Source organism: Antechinus flavipes, chromosome 1, assembly GCF_016432865.1.
Source record: "Antechinus flavipes isolate AdamAnt ecotype Samford, QLD, Australia chromosome 1, AdamAnt_v2, whole genome shotgun sequence".
Classification (NCBI taxonomy): domain Eukaryota; kingdom Metazoa; phylum Chordata; class Mammalia; order Dasyuromorphia; family Dasyuridae; genus Antechinus; species Antechinus flavipes.
In genome coordinates, this window is record NC_067398.1 from 397,116,240 (window position 1) to 397,139,570 (window position 23,331).

At 33.4% G+C, this 23,331-nt stretch overlaps 1 protein-coding gene across 1 annotated transcript in view; it reads right to left on the reverse strand.

Moving 5' to 3' along the window:
• Nucleotides 1–23,331, reverse strand: part of DAP (death associated protein) — a 67,953-nt gene that overhangs the window by 40,138 nt on the left and 4,484 nt on the right. The window contains exon 2 of the mRNA XM_051969853.1: nucleotides 14,655–14,751. Coding sequence (XP_051825813.1) covers nucleotides 14,655–14,751 — 97 coding nt within the window. The remainder of the gene's footprint in view (nucleotides 1–14,654; nucleotides 14,752–23,331) is intronic.

Below are 23,331 nucleotides of genomic sequence, written 5' to 3' on the forward strand. Positions count from 1 at the left end.
GCTTAATTACTCTCTCTATAAAATGAAGATACTGGAATATAACAACAATAATAATAGCAATAAAAGTAAAAACGTTTTGTTTTGCAAAAGTATCGTATATAGTTATCTCATTTGATTCTCAATTCTGAAATAGATACTTTTATTATTCCCATTTGGCAAAGAAGGTACTGAAGATTTCTAAGCTCCTTCTGTTGTTATGGTTATCCTAGTTAGTCATAAAACCAACTAGAACCTAGAGCTCTTTCTTTTAGATAATGCTAGTCTCAGAAAAGCAAGAATATTTCAAATAAGACATGAAAACCATAGTAGTCTGTGACAAAGAAATCATAGGTACCCAAAAGAAGGCTATGTGGACTTCTTGGATTTTTCAGCTTTAGTTCTTATAAAATGCGCCATCGGTGGTTGTTTTTTTTTTTTTTTTTTTTTTTTAAACCTTGAGAATAGTTGGAATCTCATTGCCTTATTTTTTGTAAGTGGTGCCTGAAAATGTCTTTTTTTCCCCCTTAGTTCTATGATAGCCTAAGGGTAACTGATTCACAAATGACTCATAGGGAGAAGAACAAGTCAGACATCCCACTGCCATATCTTGGCAGCTTCTCTTAAGATTTATAATCAGTCTTTCACCCAATGATGGCAAACTCAGCCACCTGAGTTAAAAAACTTAGATTGTTTTTAAAAGTTTACAGCAATTCCATTTTCCTTATCTTCTCATGCCTTTCTTGGTTAAAATTTGACACTTTTCCCTACAGCATTTTAAAATAAAGAATATGCCATTAGCTGACTCAGCCTTGTCACAAATGAAAAAAATTTACATTTATTTGCCCTGTAATCTCCTCTAAAATCTTTGGCACTAAGAAAACAAATTCTTGAGCAGAATCTGGTGTTCAGCTCATTCTGTACCACCCATCCCTGCCTACATTTAAGACACATTTCCCCCAACAATTAAAATCACCACAAAATTAGCAGCAATGAATCATAGGTTTGCAATACTATTCCTGCTTCCTTTAATTTCAAGTTTTCTGTTTACTCCTAGCTACCTCCGGAACATTTATTTATTAGTTGTAATTTCTAAGCTTACATCTTGTCTTTGTACTTAGGTTATAGGTTTCTCCAGTTTCAAATCCAGTGCTTAAAAGAAGAGGCAAAATTATATAAAAACCATGTATGAAAGCCCTGAACAATCAACACTGTCTCCACACTTCCTCCCCTTCTTCTAGGCCATATCTCAATTTTTTTCCCTGTCTACAGTTTCTAGATATGAATGAATATGCCTCTGAAGAGCTGAGAGATAAAGGGCTACAAAGAGACAGTGGTTATTATAGAAGAGTACAGAGACCCTTTTGACAGTTGCTTTATAGAATTGATTCTGCATCTGGCAGTTTGTGCAGGGGAGGAAAAATCACATAGTTTTTCATATTAAATGGAAACTGGGGCTTTTCTTAAATTAGTGGAAAAGTGTCACCTAGGTTTACTAAAAGTATCTAATTAATTTTAAAAATCACTAAGTAGAATTTTTAGCTGGTCTTGTCAGGAATTCTATCTTACTCCTTGCTAAAAATTGGATAAAACCTTCCTGCAAAAAGATGCCAGGTGGACAAGATTTATTTGGCTATTAAAGAGTCTACAAATGGCTGTAAATCTCTTTTTTATAGTAGCAATGATTTCATCTACTAAACTAGTTCTTCTCCAAGGACCAATTAAAAGACATTGTGGTTGTAAATTCAAAAGGATGAATGATATCCTTCCACAACAGGTCAAAGTTTACTGGGGAAAAAATGTTCAGTTTTGATCTAGAAAAACTTAATGTAAAAAACAAAAACACCACTCTTATAGAGACAGGAAGCATTTACAGCTCTAAAATCTGAATCTGATATTATTTATACTAACATTTTGTTCAATTTTTAGAGAGCAAAAATAATTTTTTTTTAAAAAAAGAGGGAAGAACCCTGTACAAAAGCATCACAACCAAACATCAGATAAACTAAGTGTTAATGATGACCAAAAGATTTTCTACTTTCATGTAATTTAAGTACAATGTTTCTCCTTTTAAATTAATTTTTTGAATTAAAATTGTTTATGTGGTAGTAGTTTTTAGAAGTAGTAAGGCCTTCCTCCATTTTACCTACAGGCTGATCTAAGTGTAACGCATCAACAATGAAACAGCAAACAGTAAAGTAAAACACTTATCTTGCTTTCAAGATATTTATCTCTTAATAAATGACTACCACCAGGCAAGCTCAAAGCTAGGCACTGAGAATATGAACATAAAAAAAGAAGTAATTAAAAGATAAATGGGGGGTGGGGTGGGTAGGTGGTACAGTGGATAGAGCATCAGCCCTTAAGTCAGGAGGACCTGAGTTCAAATCTGGCTTCAGACACTTAACACTAACTAGATGTGTGACCCTGGGCAAGTCAGTCAAATCTGGCCTCAGACACACCCCAATTGCCTCAGCAAAAAAACAGGAAAAAAAAAAAAAAAAGATAAATGGAAATGAATTGAACTTAGGAAGAGAATTTGAAGTTAACTGATGAGTATTCTACCTAAAATTTCATTAGGTGAGTTATTAGCAAATTTGGTCAAGTCATTACATTTTTCTAGACCTGTTCTTTTCCTGTAAAAGTTGGTACTAGATGTTTGCTAAGGTCTTTCAAATTCTAACTTTCTATGATTTTGTGAGTATTTACTACTGTTTACTGAATGCTTTATTTCCAGTTTTGTTTCCTAGGGAGAATTAAAAAAATTTTTTTTAAACAGAAAAAAGGCTTTCTGTACAATTAAGTATAGTTCTACTGCATATTGAATTAGGAAAATAATTTCTCATTCATTGTTCAATTTCTGTAGTATTTTTAAATTGTAATCAGTTTTCTAAAAATTACACACATACAATTTGACTGCTAAGAGAGGTTCAGATTTACCTAAATGTAAACAGAATAAAAAAAAAACCCTGACAAACCAAGAGTATTTGGAGTGTCCTGGAATTATCATGATTATATTTGTCCTATTCTACTTTCTAAAGTGTTAAAAGAAATTGATAGAAATTGATAGAAATACACAGCTTGATGGACAAAGGAATTTCTAAGCCTAAGTCAAAATGAGGCTTGTGACAGGGTCGCTGCTTTTAGTGACCAAGAAGCAGAATTCCAGATTTTCTGAAACCTGAAAGAAGCTATATGACCTTGCAGAAGCACCCATCAGTGACCATAAGACCACTAAGCAGTGATATAGACAGGCAGTAACATGTTACCTACTCCATAGCCTGCAAAGAGTACACATCAGCTACATATTCAGTTGTGGCTATGTGCACTTAATACAGATTGCATTTGTTAAGTTCATTAGGGTGTAGGCCCAGTTAAAGCAAAAGTAAATGATATCAGTAGACGTTAGTGACCTTAATGTGTTGGAGATATCTTCCTCTCCTTATACAATCTGGCCACACAGATTATTGCTTTTCCATGTGTTATCTGTGTATCTGTATTCTCTCTTCTGAAGGCATGTGTATTTGTGGAAAAAAGTGTTACCTAGGATTGTGATGAAATTCTGTAACTATGGCTGTTTTTACTATGTTATTTCACTAATTACCTTAGGTTTGAACAGATTACATTTTCTGGAGAAATATATGACTTATGGCAGGGGTCCTTAAACTACGCCCGCGGGCCAGATGCAGCAGCTGAGGACGTTTATCCCCCTCACCCAGGGCTATGAAGTTTCTTTATTTAAAGGCCCACAAAACAAAGTTTTTGTTTTTACTATAGTCTGGCCCTCCAACAGTCTGAGGGACAGTGAACTGTTTAAAAAGTTTGAGGACCCCTGATTTATGGTTTTGAGGAGATTTATGCCACAGAATTGAGTATTCTGAATCTGGGATAAATTTGTCTGGGAGACCCACATATGAATTCGTGAATGCCCTTAGGTGCTATGTTGATTAGTAAGCTCCATTCTATTTCTATTATTCTGAGTCTCTCACTAATCACACATGCTTTTTCAGTTTCTGGAAAATAATAATTCATTAAGTTCAGAGACAGAACTCATCCCCTCCTAAGGAAAAATTTGTTACTCAAGAAATAGGTCAATCAAAAGGTATTTATGAAGTACTAAGATACGAGAAATTAATTTGGAGGGAAAAAAGATGTTTAAGTACCTTTTCTTTTTGTCTTTTGTTTTTATATAATTTAAAAAAAAATCCAGACATAATATATCCCAGTGGGAACAAAGAACAAATAGAGATTTTTCTTTAGTTATATACTCATTCAATTAAACATCACTGTTGTGTAATATTAAATAGATGACTTGTTGATTTAAATTCATTGGGTGTGCTTTATTTAAATGAAAAAAATATTTTCAAAAGATAATGGGATTGCTTAAAGAATACCACAAAAAACAAAACAAAACAAAATAAAAGTTATCAGCCATCAAAAGCTTAATAGATGTTCTGGAAAATCTCCATAGGAGAAAAAAACAATAAAGAGAGTGCTATTTTCTATTATCTCCATATCCACTAAAAAAAAAAAAAAAAAAAAAAAAAAAAAAAAGTTTTACCTATGAATGAGAGTATGAAAATCTGTGGGGTTTTTTTTGGGGGGGGGAGGGGAGAAGGGAAGAATCTCAGGAGCTAATAAATCACACTTGGTTGCTCCACTAATTTGAAATAAAGAACAGATGTACTACAAATATAGTATCAAAGCCTATTACCTAACGGTAACAGACATCCTTGGAAAGCTAAGGGGCTTTAACCACTTTCTTTCTCACCCCTTGAATTAAAAAGAGTCCAGCCAGGCACTTTTGACATATGGATGCCCATATGCTCTATCACTCTGTGGGTATGCTTTGATTTACTACCTGCCAGATTTCAAGTCTTTCTCCAGAGACAATAAAAAGCAGGACAATCTACAGATACAGTACAAATTTACACTGATACTAAAAAGCTGCCACTTTGACTAAGACAGCTGAGAATGTTAGAGTGTATATATTGGATATATTATACCTTATATCCCTCTGTCAATTTGGCAAAAAATTTTTCCAAATGATAGTTTTATTATAATACTGATATTCCCAAGATACACAAAATAAGCTTTGTAATAAATATTTACATATTCACAGATACACAAAGAACAAAAAAGTGTCAACTCTGATAGATCATCTGTAGAGGGCAGAACTCTGGAGAAGTATACTTGAAATAAGTATACTTGAAACAAGGTGTTAACTCAATGGAATTAATGAGACAATGGTTTTCTAGTTCACATAAACACTTAGTACTTAGTATGGTGATGTAATGGTTCTCTAAGTTCACAAAAATCAATATGCTGTAATGATGTAATTACAATAAGGTGTATAAGGGCCAACAAGGACTGGAAGATAGACATTCAATCTTTCACCAGCCTCGTGGTGGCTTTCATGTCTCCTCCACTAAGATCAAGACCCGGCCAGAATAAAGAATCTAGACTCTATTTCTGACTATTCTCATGGTGATTATTCTGCTTAGACTAAGACTGGTCCCAAGACTCTCTAGAAAGCTAGCCTGGACATTATAAATTTTGATTATATTAAATTAAAAAGTTTTTTTTTTGTTTTTGTTTTTTTTTTACAAACAAAACTAATGCAGACAAGATTAGAAGGAAAATAATAAACTGGGAAAACATTTTTACATCCAAAGGATCTGATAAAGGCCTCATTTCTAAAATATATAGAGAACTGACTCAAATTTATAATAGTTCAAGCCATTCTCCAATTGATAAATGGTCAAAGGATATGAACAGACAATTGTCAGATGTAGAAATTGAAACTATTTGTAGCTACATGAAAAGGTGCTCCAAATCACTATTGATGAGAAATGCAAAGTAAGACAACTGTCGGATTGACTAAGAAGACAGAAAAAGATGACAAATGTTGGAGGGGATATGGGAAAACTGGGACACTGATACACTGATACATTGCTGGTGGTACTGTAAACGGATCCAACCATTCTGGAGAGCAATTTGGAATTACACTCAAAAAGTTATCAAACTGTGCATACCCTTTGATCCAGCAGCATTTCTATTGGGATTATATCCCAAAGAGATCTTAAAGGAGGGCAAGGAACCCACATGTGCAAAAATGGTTGTGGCAGCCCTTTTTGCATTGTTAAGAAACTGGAAACTGAGTGGATGTCCATCAACTGGAGAATAGCTTGAACTATTATAAATTTGAGTCAATTCTCTATATATTTTAGAAATAAGGCCTTTATCAGATCCTTTGGATGTAAAAATGTTTTCCCAATTTATTGCTTCCCTTCTAATCTTGTCTGCATTAGTTTTGTTTGTAAAAAAAAAAAAAAAAAAAAAAAAAACTTTTAAACTTAATATAATCAAAATCTAATGTCCAGGCTAGCTTTCTAGAGAGCCTTGGGACCAGCCTTAGTCTCAGCAGAATAATCACCAAGAGGATAGTCAGGAATAGAATCTAGATTCTTTATTCTAGCTCAGTCTTGATCTTAGTGGAGGAGGTATGAGAGCCACCACTAGGCTGATGAAAGATTGAATGTCTAGCTTCCAGTCCTTATTGGCCCTTATACACCTTACTGTAATTACATCATTACAGCATACTGATTATTGTGAACTTAGAGAACCATTATATCACCATACTAAGTATTAAGTGTATATGTGAACTAGAGAATCATTGTCTCATTAATTCCATGGAGTTAACACCTTATTTTTTCAAGTATTCTTGTTTGGCCATAGCCAATCTAAAATTTTCCGTGCGTATCAGTGAGCTCTAGTGAGCATTACACTTTGCTACTTAGTTATAACATACGTTTCTGTTATTAAAAAAGAAGTGGTAATTGACTGACTGGGAAAACTACCAAAAAAAAAAAAAAAGAAAGAAAAAAAAGAAAAAGAAAGAAAAAATATGGTATGTGAACATAATAGAAGATTATTCTGTGAATAAACACCATGGGATTTGTATGAACTGATAGTAAAATGTAAATAATGAAAAGAAAATGAGATGTGCGCGTGCGCACACACATGCACGCAACACACACACACTCTAAATGAGAACGCTCAAGAAAGTGAACTCTGAATAAGTGAAAAAGCAATGAATGACCAATAGAACAATTAATAAAATGTGCTTCTTATGTCATAGAAGGGGGTATTAAGGCAAGAATGTTGTATACATTGTCAGATGAGGTCACCGTGAAATATTTATGGTTAACTCTCTTTGTTGAGAAAGGAGTTTGGTTGGAAAGGGGAAAGAGCTCTCCAGAAAAGACAAAAACCATTAAAAAGTCATTTTAAAAGTGAAATCAGTTACATGAAATAAAAAATACAGACTGTTCCCTTATAAGGCTTCTAAGTACACATTTATGTATATGTATGTATACACATGAACACACAGTCTGCAACCCCAAGGAAATTATTTACTGAAGAAAACAGACCAGCCTTTTCCAATTTACCTGACCTCCATCTAAGTCTCATAATCTTCATATGGCACTGTTTATATTCTAATGCTCTGTAGTTATCTGAGCCCTGACTAGTAAAAATATTACCTTCTTTTTTATGTTTATGTGTCAAAATCTCTGTGGATCATAAGTTTCCTAAAGGCAAAGGTTTAATCTTTTTTCCTTCAAATGCATCTCTTTTCCTCTTTCTGTTCCAGGGACTAAAATTCTACAGAAGCCAGTCAATAAGAATGTGAAAGTTTCAAGACTGAAATTCTACAGAAAAAGAGACAATTCTATTTCCAGAGTTGCCTTATTTGCATTTTTACAAATTGGCATGACACCTTCTTTGACAATGGATATGAAAATGGGCAATAGTTTCCCAGGAAGAGATATTAGAATTTTGTGTAAGAAACTTTAGAAAATGAGATTTCACAAATCTGTAATTATATACAGGTAACATGGAGGAGGCACCATGGTATAGTGGAAAGGCAATTTCCTCTGGCATCAGATGATCTGAGTTCAAATCTCCCCTCAAGACAGAGATTAGACCAGATGCCCACTGAGATCTCTTCTGGATCTAAGTCTGTGATCCATGAAGGAGGTAAAGATGCTGCTCTCTAAAGAGACCAATGCTAATGCTTAAGGTATCCTAATTTCCTTTTTTTTTCTTTCCACCTAAAATTTTTAAAAGAATCTAGAAGATGGGAGAAAGAAGCTGGTAATAGAGGAAGAAAATAACAGAAGGCAGCATGGAAGAAAGAATGAGCATTTATGCTTGCCTACTACATGCCAGGCACTGTGCAGTTTTACAGTTATGATTTTATTTGCTTCTCCTAGCATTCTTGAGGTGGGAAATTATTATTCCCTCTTTGCTGTTCAGACATTTCTGTTGTGTCCAACTTTGTTTTCTCTTTTCTTGGCAAGATAATAAAGTAGTTTGCGTCTCCCTTCTTCCGCTCATTTTATAGATAAGGAAAGTTAGGCAAACAAGTTAAATGACTTGTCCAGGATAGCACAGCTAATAGTCTGAGGTCAAATGTGAACTCGGGTCTTCCTCATTCAACACACGGCTACCTCATTTAGAAGTCAGAATGATCTGAGTTTAAGTCTTGCCTCCAATATGCTAGTCGTATGATCATAGGCAAGTCTCCCAACCTCTTAATCACCAATATTAGAAATCAAATGAATCAATAATCTGCATTGTTAAAAGCATTTTTACACAAGAAGCTCATTACAATATAATCCCCCCCCCCCCCAAATAGAATAGATGAATAGATCAGGGGCGAACTATAAATATAATTTATCTACATTTTAGCAAAGTATCTGACAAAAACTTTTATGCTGTTGTTCTAGAACTATAAACCAAATTATTATTATTATTTTATGACAGCACAATTAGATAGGTTATGAAGAATTACAGTCAAGAAGTGTTAGGAGTATTGATATAATGTATTAAGGTTGCCAAATATGTAACACTTAATATCTTAGTTGATCTTCAACCACAATCTTGTGAAGTAGCTGCTATTCCTCATTTTACAGATTACTATCCTACATTTTACTGAGGATGAAAGATGTGCCCAAGGTCACACAGCTAGTAAATTTCTGCAGCAGGAGTTGAATTTGGGACTTCCTGTCTCCCAAGTCTACTTGGGAGTTCTCAGTCACATAGCTGTCTAAATGTAATATCAGCTTAAAAATTCTTTAGTGATGCCCCAGAGATTTCTGCTATTCTGCACTTTTATCTATAACTTAAAAATACAGGTAGCATGCTTGCCCATTTTGCAGCTAACAAAATGCTAGCTAACATGTTGGAAGGCAGTTAAGATTAGAAAATATTTTAACTGGCTAAAAAACTAGTCCAAACCTAATAAGATTATATTTATCCTTATTGAATTTCAAGACTCTAAGTTTAAAAAATCAACTTCACAAGTCAAGGGATAACTAGAGAGCAGTTCATCTGAAAAAGACACAGAATGGAACATAAGCTAAAAAACGAGCCAACAGTATGATGTGGCTGCCAAGCAAAGCAACTCCATTACATACAGAATCAAGAGAGTTCGGAGTGTGGCTGTCCTCTGCTCTGGCCAAACCACAGATGGAACTGACTTCAGCTCCATGTGCCACACGTCCTTCTGCGATGGCCAAGATAGGATATGAATTCAGCTTTTGTGATTGTAGGTCCAGGAACTCCTCTGATACCACTTTCCTTTTAGCTTTATTAAAATAGATGAATCCCCTCATCCTCTAGAGAGTTCAGCCAAATTGGCCTTGTGGTTGCCATTTCTCCCATGGGACACCTACCCTGATCCCTTGGATGTCCCTCATTCCTAGAGTCTACTTCCTTCTCACCTCTGCCTCTTGGAATCCCTCATTTCTTTTAAAGTTTGACTCTAACACCTTATCCTAAAAGATGCCTTTCCTGACTGCAGCCCCTCACTCATCCCTTCAATTACCTTACATTTATTTTGTATATTCTTTCATAGTCATGAATATAGAATATAAAATTCTTGAGAGGAAGGATGTTAATTTTTATCTTTCTGTGCCTGGGACGGAGCAAATATCTAAGAAATGCTTGCTGAATGAATATGTATGGTATTTTTCTAAAAGTAAGCAAATAGCAAGAATTATGTCCCTTTACAAAGAGATGAAACTGAAATACTGGAAAAAAGCTCTCTGAAGTTCATAGTACAACTAAATACAGACCCTCAGCACATGACAAAGGACTACCTGATCCAAGAATCTCTAAGCTCAATAGCTTCTGCATGTGGTCAAGATGCTACCACCCCTTCCTCCTGAATATCAGAAGAGTCCCTGGGAAATTAACTGATCAACTTCCAAGCTACCAAATACAAAGGACATATCCCTTTTAAAAGACCAAGGCACAAAACTGTACACATATAACCTATATAAAACTGCTTACCTTTGTTAGAAAAGGGGAAAGGGTAGGGAAAGAGAAAATTTGGAACTCAAAATTTTATTTTAAAAAATTACTGTTTAAAATTGTCTTTACATGTAATTGGGAAAAAAAATAGTTTATTAAAAAGGCTAATGGCTCCTGATTCAGTGCCTATGTTCCCATGTTCCCTGCTAGATAGGATGATGGCTATAGTCTGATAGTGCAACTAACATTGCACCACAACACGGTTTAATGAAATGGTTAATAACAGTCAATAGCTTCAAGATAAAACTTCTGGGCATACAGACTAAGACCAAGCTGATATGTCAGTACTTACTGTCATAGTTACATTAAAATTAGTATTTGGTTTTATTTTGTTTTGTTTTCAGAATAAACTATAACCAAGAGCACTGCTAAAATCACTGTTTATATACCAACTTCCATCTAAATGTCGCTTCAGTTTTTCAGGCTTCTACTTCACATTACCATGAAGTATATCCAATAATAGAACATACTGCTGAGTTAAAAGTCTAGTAAAGCTTAAAGAAAAAAGTCAGATGTTGATGGTGCTTAAAACTTTTAACTCCAAACATAAGTCAACTTTGCATTGTATGAATCCTAGGATTATGTGCCCTTAATGTAAATGATTTTTAAAATAAAGTTTAAACAGCCCACCTATGACAGTTTCTGTGATAACAAAAGATTTTGAAAATGATTGATTCTCCTCTCTAGAATTCATAATCCCAGTGGTAATTAAACCTGTTCATCTTCATAAGTGTGCTATAGTACAGAGCAATTGCAAATGGTTGCAATTGTCAATCAAAACCTCAAGTACAGACATTTTTTGTTTTTGTTTTTAGAAAAAAAACCCCAAAAATCTACAAAGAACTGCAAAAAGAATTTCTCTGTATTTTCATAAGGATGATTCCTATGTAGCATTCTGAACTTAAAGAATGAAAAGCATACATGCTAAATATCATCAGTGGCAGTTGATTCCAAATTTTTATAGTACTTTTCAGATGCAAACAATACAATCCTCTTGACTGAAGTCAGGAAAGATGTAGTATTATTATTATTTTTTAATCAAAGACCATTTAATTCTTGAGATAAACATTTCTTATAACTATTTGTTATGCCCACCTCACAGAGATCTCCAAAGCATATGCCAAGTGTTTTTGATTAACAGAAAAGGATGACTTTAAATAAAAGGTTGGTCCAAGTAACCCATTTGGTACCTTGAGGTTTCCCAGATTCCCATTTCTGAAATTCATTAACTCTTTGTGTTATTAATTAGTCATTTTGTGGTTCCTTTTTCCTTGGAGGAAAAAAATGTGCAGGGGTAGATATTCACCTTTTCTGAAATAGGAGAGCTCTGCATTCTGCAGGAGTCCCTAAAATTAAGGCAAATAGCAAAGCCAACAACAGCTTTACTAAGTCTTGTTCTGTAGCAGCCTAAAAGGCTCACTCTTAAGACACTATTCCCTCTTTGTCACTGGCTGATAATGCACTTCCCCACTATATTTTGCAGTGTAATTATAAATAAGATGCTGCGACTAGAAGAAGATGGTACAGACAAAGTCTAAACATTACAAGTATAGTCTGTGGAGCTGTAAAGAACAGATCCAAATTTTCTAATCTAAATTAACATTTATAAATGGAAAGAATATTGGACTTATAAAACTGGCATTTAAATCCTATCTCTGTTCCTTATCAAGTCCAGCACCATGATATGTTGCACTAAGAAAACCAAAAGCTATCCATTCACGATTATGGAGAGAGATTATGCCTTTCTGAAAAAAATGTTACGTATGGGGAGAAAAAGGATTCTTTGAATGTGAGCCATTTAAAATAATTTATTTTGTTTTGTTTGTTTTATTCTGGGATCCATGAAATTTTGTTTGTTTTATTCTGATAATTGTATTTCAAGACATCTTGACAACTAGGTGGCACAGTTTAGAACACTGAGTTTGGAATCAGGAAAGCTCATGTTCAGACACTCACTGGCTATATGACCCTGGGCAAGTCACTTAATCCTATTTGTTTCAGTTTCCTTCTCTAAAAAAGTAGAAGAGAATGGCAAACCACTTTGGTATCTTTTGCCAAATGGGGTCATTCAAAGCTGGACATGACTAAAAATGACTAAACGAAAAATTTCAACACAATCAATTTCTTTTGTAATCCTTTGCACTTAAAAACATTCTTCTAAGAAGACCACAGGCTTCACCAGACTCCAGGGAGTCCATGACAAAGAAATCATTAACATTCTACTTCATTAAGATCAACAGTGCTGAATTTTACAGACAGGAGAAGAAATAAAATTTTAACAAAATGATTATTAAAAAGTAGAATTTAGATAACTGGAAACCTTGGGGGGAAATAGATACAGTAGAATTTGAGGCAGACGTTAAAAAGATGATTAATACCTGAATTAGTGGTGAGGAAGAGTGTGTAGATAGCTTTTTGGTGAGTAGAAATTCAGCAATAAAAAGAAGAAAAAATTAAACCGTGATTTAGGGTAACTATGTTAAAAGTTTTTGTAACTATTTCATTTACAGAGAAAGAGCCAAAGGATACAGAGAGATTAAAGAGTTTTTTTAAGAAAAGAAAACTCAAACTAGATTATGATAAAAGTCAAGTCCTAAAGAATACAGAAAGAAATAGATTTGAAGATTTAACTAGAAGGAGAGAGTGAATAAAGGTGACAGAGATATCTGAAATGGAGAATAAGTGTCAATGAGTAAGGTCAACATAGATGGCTTTTATCTTCAAAGAGGGAAGGCCTTCTGCTAAAAATCTAAGAGGTTAGAATGAGGCAAGTGGGATTTAAGTCTTGAGAAGTATGAAAAGTTTATAGTGACAACTTTATATAATGACTGGTGGGGTGGATTTTAAGCCATCCCAATACAAAATCTGGGCCAAAACAGATCATAAAAGAGATTGTTTGAGTGATCCATCCCCTTATTCCCCAAATCCATTTGTCCTAGCATCTTATTCTACACTTTAAGCTCCTACAGGTTGTAAACCTGCTCTGTATATGTTGCTTATTTAATTAGATTAAGTCCCTGATTTAGGTTCCTGGACAGCCTGGCTCTCCTTATATTGCTAAGAAATCTAGAAAGATTTCCAAAACATTGGGTACATCTGTGAAGGACTTGAGAAGACAAAAATAAAAAAAAATCATAAAAAATAGGAAGTTGTGGATGGGCTATGATCTGAATTGTTGATAAGAGTAGCCACATTGATGAGATAACAGATTCATTGAAATAAAAGTCTGATTCAACTCAGTATATAGATGTTGTTATAAAAGATAAAGACTAAACTGCATTCTGGAAAGACCAAATCTCCAAGATGACTATATCTGCTAAAAATCTAAAGAACTGGGATATTCCATTCTCTCAATTGTTTACCTTATATAAACCTTTCATTTCTCATAAAAAATCAATAAGAAAATAAGTGGATTGCTGGTTTTTTTTAAGCATGCCAATAAATTATCAGTCCCGCAAACATATGCAAATTATTCTCCTTAAAATGACACCAAAATACAATTTGCTTAGTAACATTCCAAGATCTTTTACTGATAAAATATTTTATTATACCTAACCAGTCTTATGAAAATGCAGTGTTTCCAATTCTGGATGGAGTTTATTTCATTCAGGAAAATTTTAGCAAAATGGACACTGACTTCATGTTCTGAAGCAGAGTTTTCTGAAATTTGATATCTGCTACAGTATTCATGAAACCCTACAAAAGAAGACTTTATAATACTTTCATATTAATGATCTCAAGAGTTTAAAATTAAAAAAATTATGCAGACCCATCACGTTTTCAAATTTAATAGGCAACTCCTAAGTTCTTTCTCTTTCAAGTATGCTTTCTGTAAAAATAAAATAAAACAAACTGGGTATAATAAACCTGAGTTGCTAAACAACAACAGTTTTCATAGCCACTAGAATCACTTAGGAGATATCGGAGTTAATGAAACCCCTTATTTTAACCTTTTTTGCTCTGGCTCAACTATTCCAGAGATTAAAACCACGAAGAATAGCTCTCAAAGAGATAAGACTGGTATAACTTGGTGAAATGGAAGGGCTGGAGACTGGGCTGGGTGAAAGGAAAATAATATCCATAAGAATATTTGAGAGCGTCTGCTGTTTTCTTGAATTACTGGGAACAAAAATTTCACACATGACTGATCAGGAAAGAAAAAATACACTTTAGAAAGTCCCTCTTCTTCAAAAACAGCAAGTGTTATCTATGGTCTTGGACTTAAGAAAGAACAAGTATTAATATTTAACCAGATAGAAGTTATCTATGAAATGCTCACAGGTCATAAAAATTCTCACCTGGTGCTTTCCCATTCTTGATCATCCTTATCTCTGTCTTCTTTGGCATCTCCACTATGAGGGTGTTTCTGCACAATTCTCATTCCACCAGCTTTTACTTAAATAAAAAGAGAGAAAAAGGTCAATTAATGTGGAGAAGGGACATAACTGAGTGTCTGAGGATAAAAAAAATTTTCTGGTGTTTTCAAGTGACAAATGGTTACATGCAGATAGATTAAATAATAGTGACATTTACCTACATACGTCTAGAAGGAAGCAGGACATAGAAATGTATTCAATGACTATTTCCTTCATTTAGTCCACTTTGATCCATTTCACTTTAATTTGTCTGGATTCTTAGCCAAAATCTTGTGTTACCAAACATTTTTAGTGTCAACAGAAAATATATTGTAAACTAGTTGGGGAAAGTAATCTCTCCTTTCAATTTTATACTTCCTATACCCTATCATAGTTCTTTTTCTATACCTCTTTATATTTTAAAATCCCTCCCAACAATCCTATAAAGTAATACACAAGTATTATTATTCCTATCTGATGAAAGAGGAAACAGACTTGAGAGGATTTGGCCAAATATTTCTCATATTGTGCCATATGCTTATTGGGTGGTCAGGATTTGGAAACAAGAACACAGGATAGTTATTATAAGCAAGAATTTCACTACTATTATCTTTAAACAATGAAAAGCTTATTATGGCTCTTAATTACTTGACTATAAAATGGTAACTTCTCTCATAGTACTTTCCCCAGTGAGATTCTTCCATATATTTTGTGTATATTTTAAATGTACCTTGTTATTTATAAGTCGTCTCTCCCATTAGAACATGAGCCTCAAGTGAACTTGTCTTTCTTTGAATCCCCCGGGGCTTAGCACAATATCAGGAACATAAAAAGGTCTTAATGTTTATTGACTGGATAATATAATTTCCTAACACCTAACATGGTTGTACTTCCCCCAAAAACTTGTCCATTAACATCTGTAAAGAAAAGATCCTTAATCTCCTACTCAGGAAATTTTATGGGATCCTTTAAGTAGAGGTCTTCTTGGACTATTATTACTATATTATTATTCTGTCGACCCTTCACCTAACTTGGTAGTTGTTTTATGTGTAAACTTATTACTTAACTGATTATAAAGCAAACTTCCTAATGGATGAATAATTCAATTTTATTCAATTCAATAAACATTAAATATCTACACAAATTCCATGCCCTCTAGAATTTTTTTGTATTCTTTATATATACAGATACACAGAAAAAACAAGGTAACCTGAGAAAGGAGAGTATACAATTGGATTGGATCCTTCATGGAGAAAGCTACACTACACCTATGCTGATTATTTCCAGAAAAATCAAATCCTACTTTGTTGTTACTCAGTTGTTACAACCAACTCTTTGTGACTTGATTTGGAAATTTTTTTTTAGCAAATATAATAATGGAGTAGTTTGCCATTTCCTTCTCTAGTTCACTTTATAGATGAAGAAACGAGACAGACAAGGTTTAAGTAACTTGCCTGGGGTCACACAGTAAGTGTCTAAGGGCGGCTTTGAACTCATGAAGATGAGTCTTCCTAACTTAAGGCCCTGAACTTTATCCACTGTGCCATCTAACTATCTTGATAAATAATACAGCTAGCATTTATATAATGCATCAAGACTGACAAACAGATAATGGAGATTATCTTTAAAAGAATACACAAATGGAAAAAGCATAAGATAAAGGCAGGCTGCAGCCAGACAGCAAAGGGTAATTTTCATTGATATGGAAATTAATTCTCAATATTATAAGAATATTCCATATGTTTCAATATGAGAAAACTACTTTCCCAATTTCCTTTCCTTTTGGAAAGATTATTTCAGTTGTAGGTTGTAAGCTCCTTAAAAATAAGGTCTGTGTCATATTTATTTCCACTATGCAATCTAATGGTATTTTTCATGTACCATGCCTTTAATAAACGTTTGTCAACATAACTGTAAAGATATCAGCAATAGTTTAAAACTGTAAAGACATCTTTCATTTAACAATTTCTTTTTGATATGTGATTTTCCCATTGTAAAATGGAATTTTACAAACCCCCAATGCAGAAGGGTAAAACTACACGAACTGTTGACAAGTCAGGTCATCTAAAGTAAAAAAAAGAATACTTTTCAACTCTCATCATAACTACAAACTATGACTTGAAGGGCCTCACCAAAGCTATCTAGCATTACTAGCTCAATCAACTAAGTTTATAGACAATTAACATTAATGTTTACCATTAAGTTTATTGATTAATGCAGATATAGAGTGGCAAAAAGACCAATAAAGAACTGAAGGTGAGGTAGATTACATTTTACTTAAAATACTACCTTCAAATTAGGATTTTATCATTATAACTGTAAAGTTACAATGGAATACCCAGTGGTACTCTTATAATGAAGTCCAAAAGGCATTCCTAATTCTTTAGGCTCCCTCTGGAATATATTTCATTTGTGAAAAGATAACAGGAACAATATCAGCAACAGCAAACATAGCCATATCCTGTCTAACATTATTAATTAGTTCTAGGAAAATGGGGCATTAGGGAAAATAATACAGGACAGCTGTTAGGAGGCATTTGTAAGTATAGCTATGAGATACATTCTTAAGTAGTTAACAGTCAGACAAGGGGTATATAAAGGGAGTCAGGGGTATCAAAGTATATAAGAATCCCTGCTAGATGCATACAAACTTAGAAAATTTTGTTAACTTTAACTATTTTTTTGTTAATAAATCTATTTTTGTATAAAGTGTATATGAATATATTTTTATATCAAATAATATAAATTTTATATATAAATATGTATATAATTGTATATCAAATATATTTTTAAGACAATAAATTTCATATAAATAAGTCTTTTATAATTTTATTTATTTTCTAAAATATTTCTCAATTCTATTTCACTCTGGTTTGGACTTTACTCAGGAGTATTGCTAAAACTGGTCCAGTATTTAACAACTCAAATTTAGACTGTATGAACTTAAATTAGGTTTTTACACAGAAATGAGACAAGATACTTTATAAAGTAAAATCAACTTCTCTGACCCCACAACTTCCTCACCTCAGAAGCTTAAATTTCCACTAATAGAGAAGGCAAGGCAGACCAACTCTATTCAAAGACTATCTACAGGAGTTTGAAGAAGATTATTTGGAGGTATCTGAATGGGGTCCCTTAAACCAGTAAAAATTTACTATACAACTCTTGCCTTTCCCCAATGGGTCTGGCAGCCTCCCCACAAGGAGAATTTAATAATAAACACTCACATATCTAGGGGGAGGGGGAAAAGTAATTAGTTATTAGTTGTTCTGTTCTTACTGTCTTGCCCCTTATGACTCAATTACTACTAGGCTGACACAGCAACTGTTTTCTGATTGGGTTAAGTAGTAAAGGCTTTCCTGAAGGATTCTCTTCACCAAAATGTGAAAGGCTTTTCTCTCTCTGAGAATAAACAACTATTTCAGTGAAATTTTGATTATCATTAACTATATTATTATGAAAAAATGTTGGACAGGGAAAACTGATATAAAGGAAATGTACTTTTTCTTTTAATAGAAACTTTAGAAAACCAATTCTTAGCTGCTGTTATTTGAAAAATGAGTGGTATGCATAAGGAAATTTCTAAGTACAATTTGGTTTTTTGCCCCAAATTTCTATTTAACTTTCTTTTGCATTTTTTTCCTGGCATTTATTCTCTAAATGTACTTCCAGTCTCATTAGTCACATATTTCAAGATTACAAACAGAGTTCTGGGGAGATGCATACATTGAAAACCTATTCCCCTTCCTCTCTCCACTTCTCCTTAAAACAAATGAAGAATTAACCTGTAGCAGTCTTCTAGAGTGAAAATAATCTGGCAAAAACCCAAGACTAATGGAATAAACTATTGGTGATAATAAAAGGAACATACTTGACTTTGGAGTTGATATCTGAATATGAGATATCTCATGCTTGGTTCTAAGAACTTGGAGAATTCAAAGAACTTCACACAAAATAAGTACCAAAGCTTGGCTGATGATACTCCAGACTGGATACTTTAACCTCCCATTAAAATTTTTCTTATTGCTCACTTCTATTAAAAAGACGCTAACATTTTGAACTTACAAAAAGTTTAGTGTAGATATTCCCTAGGTTAAAGGAAAGTATTGCAATTAAAAGGCCTTCTACTCTATTAGAGAAATACAATTAAGAATGGCAAAATATGTCAACACAGAGCACTCATTATCCACTACACTCCAAAATGGGTATAAATTGGGCACATCAAACTCCAGTGGCTTGCTAAGAAAATACTTTTTCTATTTCACTTGTAAAATCCTATATAAGCTAGTCTCAACCTATCTCTTTGGCCTCATTGGCCATTACCCCACCTTTCTTTTTCTCACATTTTAACTCACATTTTTGTAGGGTTTTTGTTTTTGTTTTTGTTTTTTTTTTTTGCATTGGCTGCCCTCCATGCTTAAGAGAAACCTTTTTTCTCTCTAGCTGTGTCATAGAATCTGGCTCTTTAAGAAGCACTCAGCAACATTCTGTGCATGAAGTCTTCTCTGATCTCCCTAAATGCTGATGCCATTCACACTCTGGTTTATGAGAAGTTTTTAGAGAGCATTCTGGAAACAATCCTATAAGTCAATAAGAAAATTATTTTAAAGAAGGAATAATGTCAAGAAATAGACAAACAGAAAAATAGTTAAAGTCAAGAAAGAAAAGGAGAAGTAACATTTACATAGTATGTTAATATTTGCAAAACACTTTTACATATATTTTTAACCCAAATTTAGCTTATATAAAAATATGTTCAACCTGTAGTTGTACTTTAGATGATAATGTATAATTGGGAAGATAATATAAGAAAGATAGCAGAACATATTTGGATATCATGCTGGTCTTAGAACCAGAAACTGTTCAAATCCCACTTATAACACTTATTAGCTGTATGTATATGGTAAAATTAACTGACCTCAATATCTTAGTTCCCTCATTTATAAAATTTGGAGGATGGAATTGGGGGGAGGGGAGGGGAGAGGAGAAACACTGGATTGAATGCTCTTCAAAATCCTTTCCAGATTAAATCTATAATCCTATGGAAGTTCTGATATAAAAAAAGAACAATAGCATGGAAAGAAAAAGCGTTACTTGAATTAAAAGAAATGTTAAAACCTGAACTCATTTGTCACAAAAAGGTTGGTAGAAGAAAATTCTGAAGATAAATTTCTGTAGAAAATATGCAAGGATCTATATGTTAACTACAGAGAAAATAATTTTTCCTTCGTAAGATTTATCACGTATCTAATGAGCATTAGAACACTTTAATAGAACTAAGCTATTATAATTTGGGAAATGTAGTATGGGTTTTCCCCAATTTTTACCTTAATATCTATGATAATTCTTCCCCTCTACCCCCTAATTTTCCTACCTCCAACCAAGGTTCAAAACATATTAAAAAAAATCAAAATTAGTAACACTTACACTTATCATAAATCAGATTTAGAGTAAGTTTAGCAACATATGGCTCTGGCTCCAAAGGGAAATGGAGGGGAACTGGGCCAATCAAATGTATTTAACAATGAGATTCTATCCACATCACTGACATAAGCATACAAAGACTGGCAGGAATGAGTAATAGTACAGCTCATAATTATGTCCTCCTTTCTGCAGCATAACACCATTACTGCTGTTAGATGAAACAGAACCTCACTAATTCTCACTTTGCTAATCTGTATGTGCAATAACTCTCATAAAACAAGCAGTCTCACCCCATTTCTCTGCAAATATTTAGTAGTAGAGAGCAGCAGTGAGGTCTCAAATCATTAAGACTTGATTATTTTTACAAAGGACTGCAAACTGCAGCACATTTGCTAGCACATTATGAAGCATCATCCATCATTCATAAACAACAATACTTTGTATTTACACAGCACCTTTCTCCCAAGCATTTCAAAATGCTTTACTAACTGCCTCATTAATCTCACATCGTAGAAATAAAGGCTTGGCAAGTGGTGCTATTCCTCTGTTTGTTAGGGACTACTGGGGTGCCAAGAGGTTAAAAGCACTTGTGCCCAGTCACTTTCAGTTCTTCATGGGCAGAAATGAGTCTGAACAAAGATCTTACCAAGACATACTGCTCATTTTCCTTATCCTTTCCCTAAAATATTAGGTAACTACTATCTGACCAAATCAAACCGAGTATCAGCCTATAATTAACATAAATTGGGATAAGTCCATAGATTTCAAAAACATGGTAGAATAAAAACAGCAATTTATTTGGAGTCTGATGAGCTCGGTTTGATCTCAGTCCTGTCTCCTGCTACCTCTGTGTAAAGTTGGACAAATAATCTGACCTTCCTGAACCTGTTTCCTCATCTGTAAAAAAAAAAAAAAAAAAAAAAAAAAAAGCTAGATATCTAAGATCTTTTCCAGTCCTAAAAGTATTATTCTATGCGCTAGTGAAATAAAAATTTGTTATTGTCATGAAAAAGACTATGGGCAAAAAGACCTAGAAAAAAAGCACATTCATTATGAAGGGCCTATGACAGTGCAACAGTTCAAAAATGGGTTCTTTGCGTGTCTAATGAAGAGATATTTGATTTTGGTCAAATACAATATGTACAACACAAATTATATGTGAAAATGCATTTCCCTGATTTCTGCCCAACTTTTAGATATGACAATTAAAAAAAAAAAAGTTCAGGGGCACTTCTCTTATCAAGAGAAATGATCCAATTTTTCCAAACCAGTAGATTAAGAGAATGTACAACATAAACTAATTGATAAGGAGGGTAGGAAAATGACTAGAATCATGGTATTTTGGGTTCTCTGAAAGTAAAAGTCTCATTATGGAAAAAGCTATATTCCATTTTGAATAAAATAATATCCATAAAGGCTAAGTTTTTGACATATATTTCTTTTCTTTTTCTTTTTTTTTTTTGTCTAAGGTTAAGTGATTTACCCAGGGTCAAACAGGTAGGCTGGGTTAAGTGTCTGAGGCAAATTTGAACTCAGGGCCTTCTGAATTCAGGGTTGGTCCTCTATTCACTGTGCCACCTAGCTGCCCCTTTGATATATATTTTAAAGAAATTACAACAAATACAAAGCTTGACTTCAAACAGCTGATGATATCAAATTATGTGCAATCCTTTCTTAGTAGTGAATACATGGAAGGAAGAGCAGTCATTGGCTTTGGTAGGGTACACCAGGTGTTGAACTCAGTCAGGAAGATCTATTTAAATCCTTCTTCAGCCATATACTAGCTGGTGACCCACGCAAGCTCTCTTTGTCTCAGTTTCCTAAAATCTAAGATAGGAATAAAAACAGTATGTACTTCACAGGGGAACCTAAGGTACTAAGGAAACTATGAAATAACATATAAAGCAAAATGTTAAAGCACTATATAAATGTAAGTTATTGATATCTGGTAATAATGTTATTAGGAGTTCACATTTGTATAACACTATTATAATAAATTGTTAATAATAACAATAGCTAGTATTTATATAGTGCTTTAAGGTTTGCAAAGGGCTTTTACAAATATTATTTCATTTTACACAATGGGAACTGGGATGAGAAACAAACCACCAAATTTCCTAGGTGGGACATTCAGAAATCTCTATTTGGCTATTCTCACATCAAAGTGATGAAATATTTACATTTTTAATACTTCAAATTTCCTCATGCCATTATTGTATAAATCAAATATTATTCCAACAAAATAGTTTGTGTGATTGGGGTAAAAAATTTTAAAGCTGAGATAATAGAGCACTTATTTCAAGAAAAAAAATGATACAATAAACTAATACAAAAAATTAAGGATTAATTAAGGATACAAAATTTTTTTGTATCATGGTTCTCTTTAGCAGTCCCATGAAGAATGGTCCTTGGACAGAATAATGTTTTTACATGCATAAAATAAAATGTATAGGATGACCAAAAATCCAATTACATACATTTGTCAGAATATTTAAGAACAAGTTCACAGAATCCCAATTAAGAACACCTCCCTTAAAATATGTTCTGGTGGGTTTTGACCTGTATTAAAACACAGCCACTTCATTAGAGAAAATTAAGTTATTATTTTTTTTTTTAGTTATTTAAGCAGGATTAACTTTCAATATAAATAAATTTTACTTTATATAATAATGAACCAGATGCAATAGGATTAATAACCAGTATAAAAGGTATAAAAATGAAGCACACTGACATATTAATTTTTGAGACTTGAAGAGCGTTTTTATATAAGGCCATTTGTCTTTAGTGAAGGACAGTAAAATAAATTTTAATCAGAAGAGGTAAAATGTGGAGAATATTTCCAATCCAACTAAATACCTACTGTGCTTGTTATTAAGAATAAGCCTTCAAGAAGCTTAGACTCTATTTTCCATACAACACTCATACCAATGGAAATAATGAAACATTTGAATATGTGACTTCTTAAAATATCGTTCAATGAAAATTAGCAGCTGTGAGCAGTTAAGCATAATTTGGCTTGAAAACAGGGGTACTGACTTAGATGACTTCTAAATGTTCTTTCTAATCTGGTGGGTTTGCTATAATTATTCCTAGATGATTTATGAACCAGAGATATATTCAGATACTCTGAATATATGTAAATTCTACTATATACATCACTGCCCGCCCCCCCCCCCCCAAACTCAATAAATTTCAG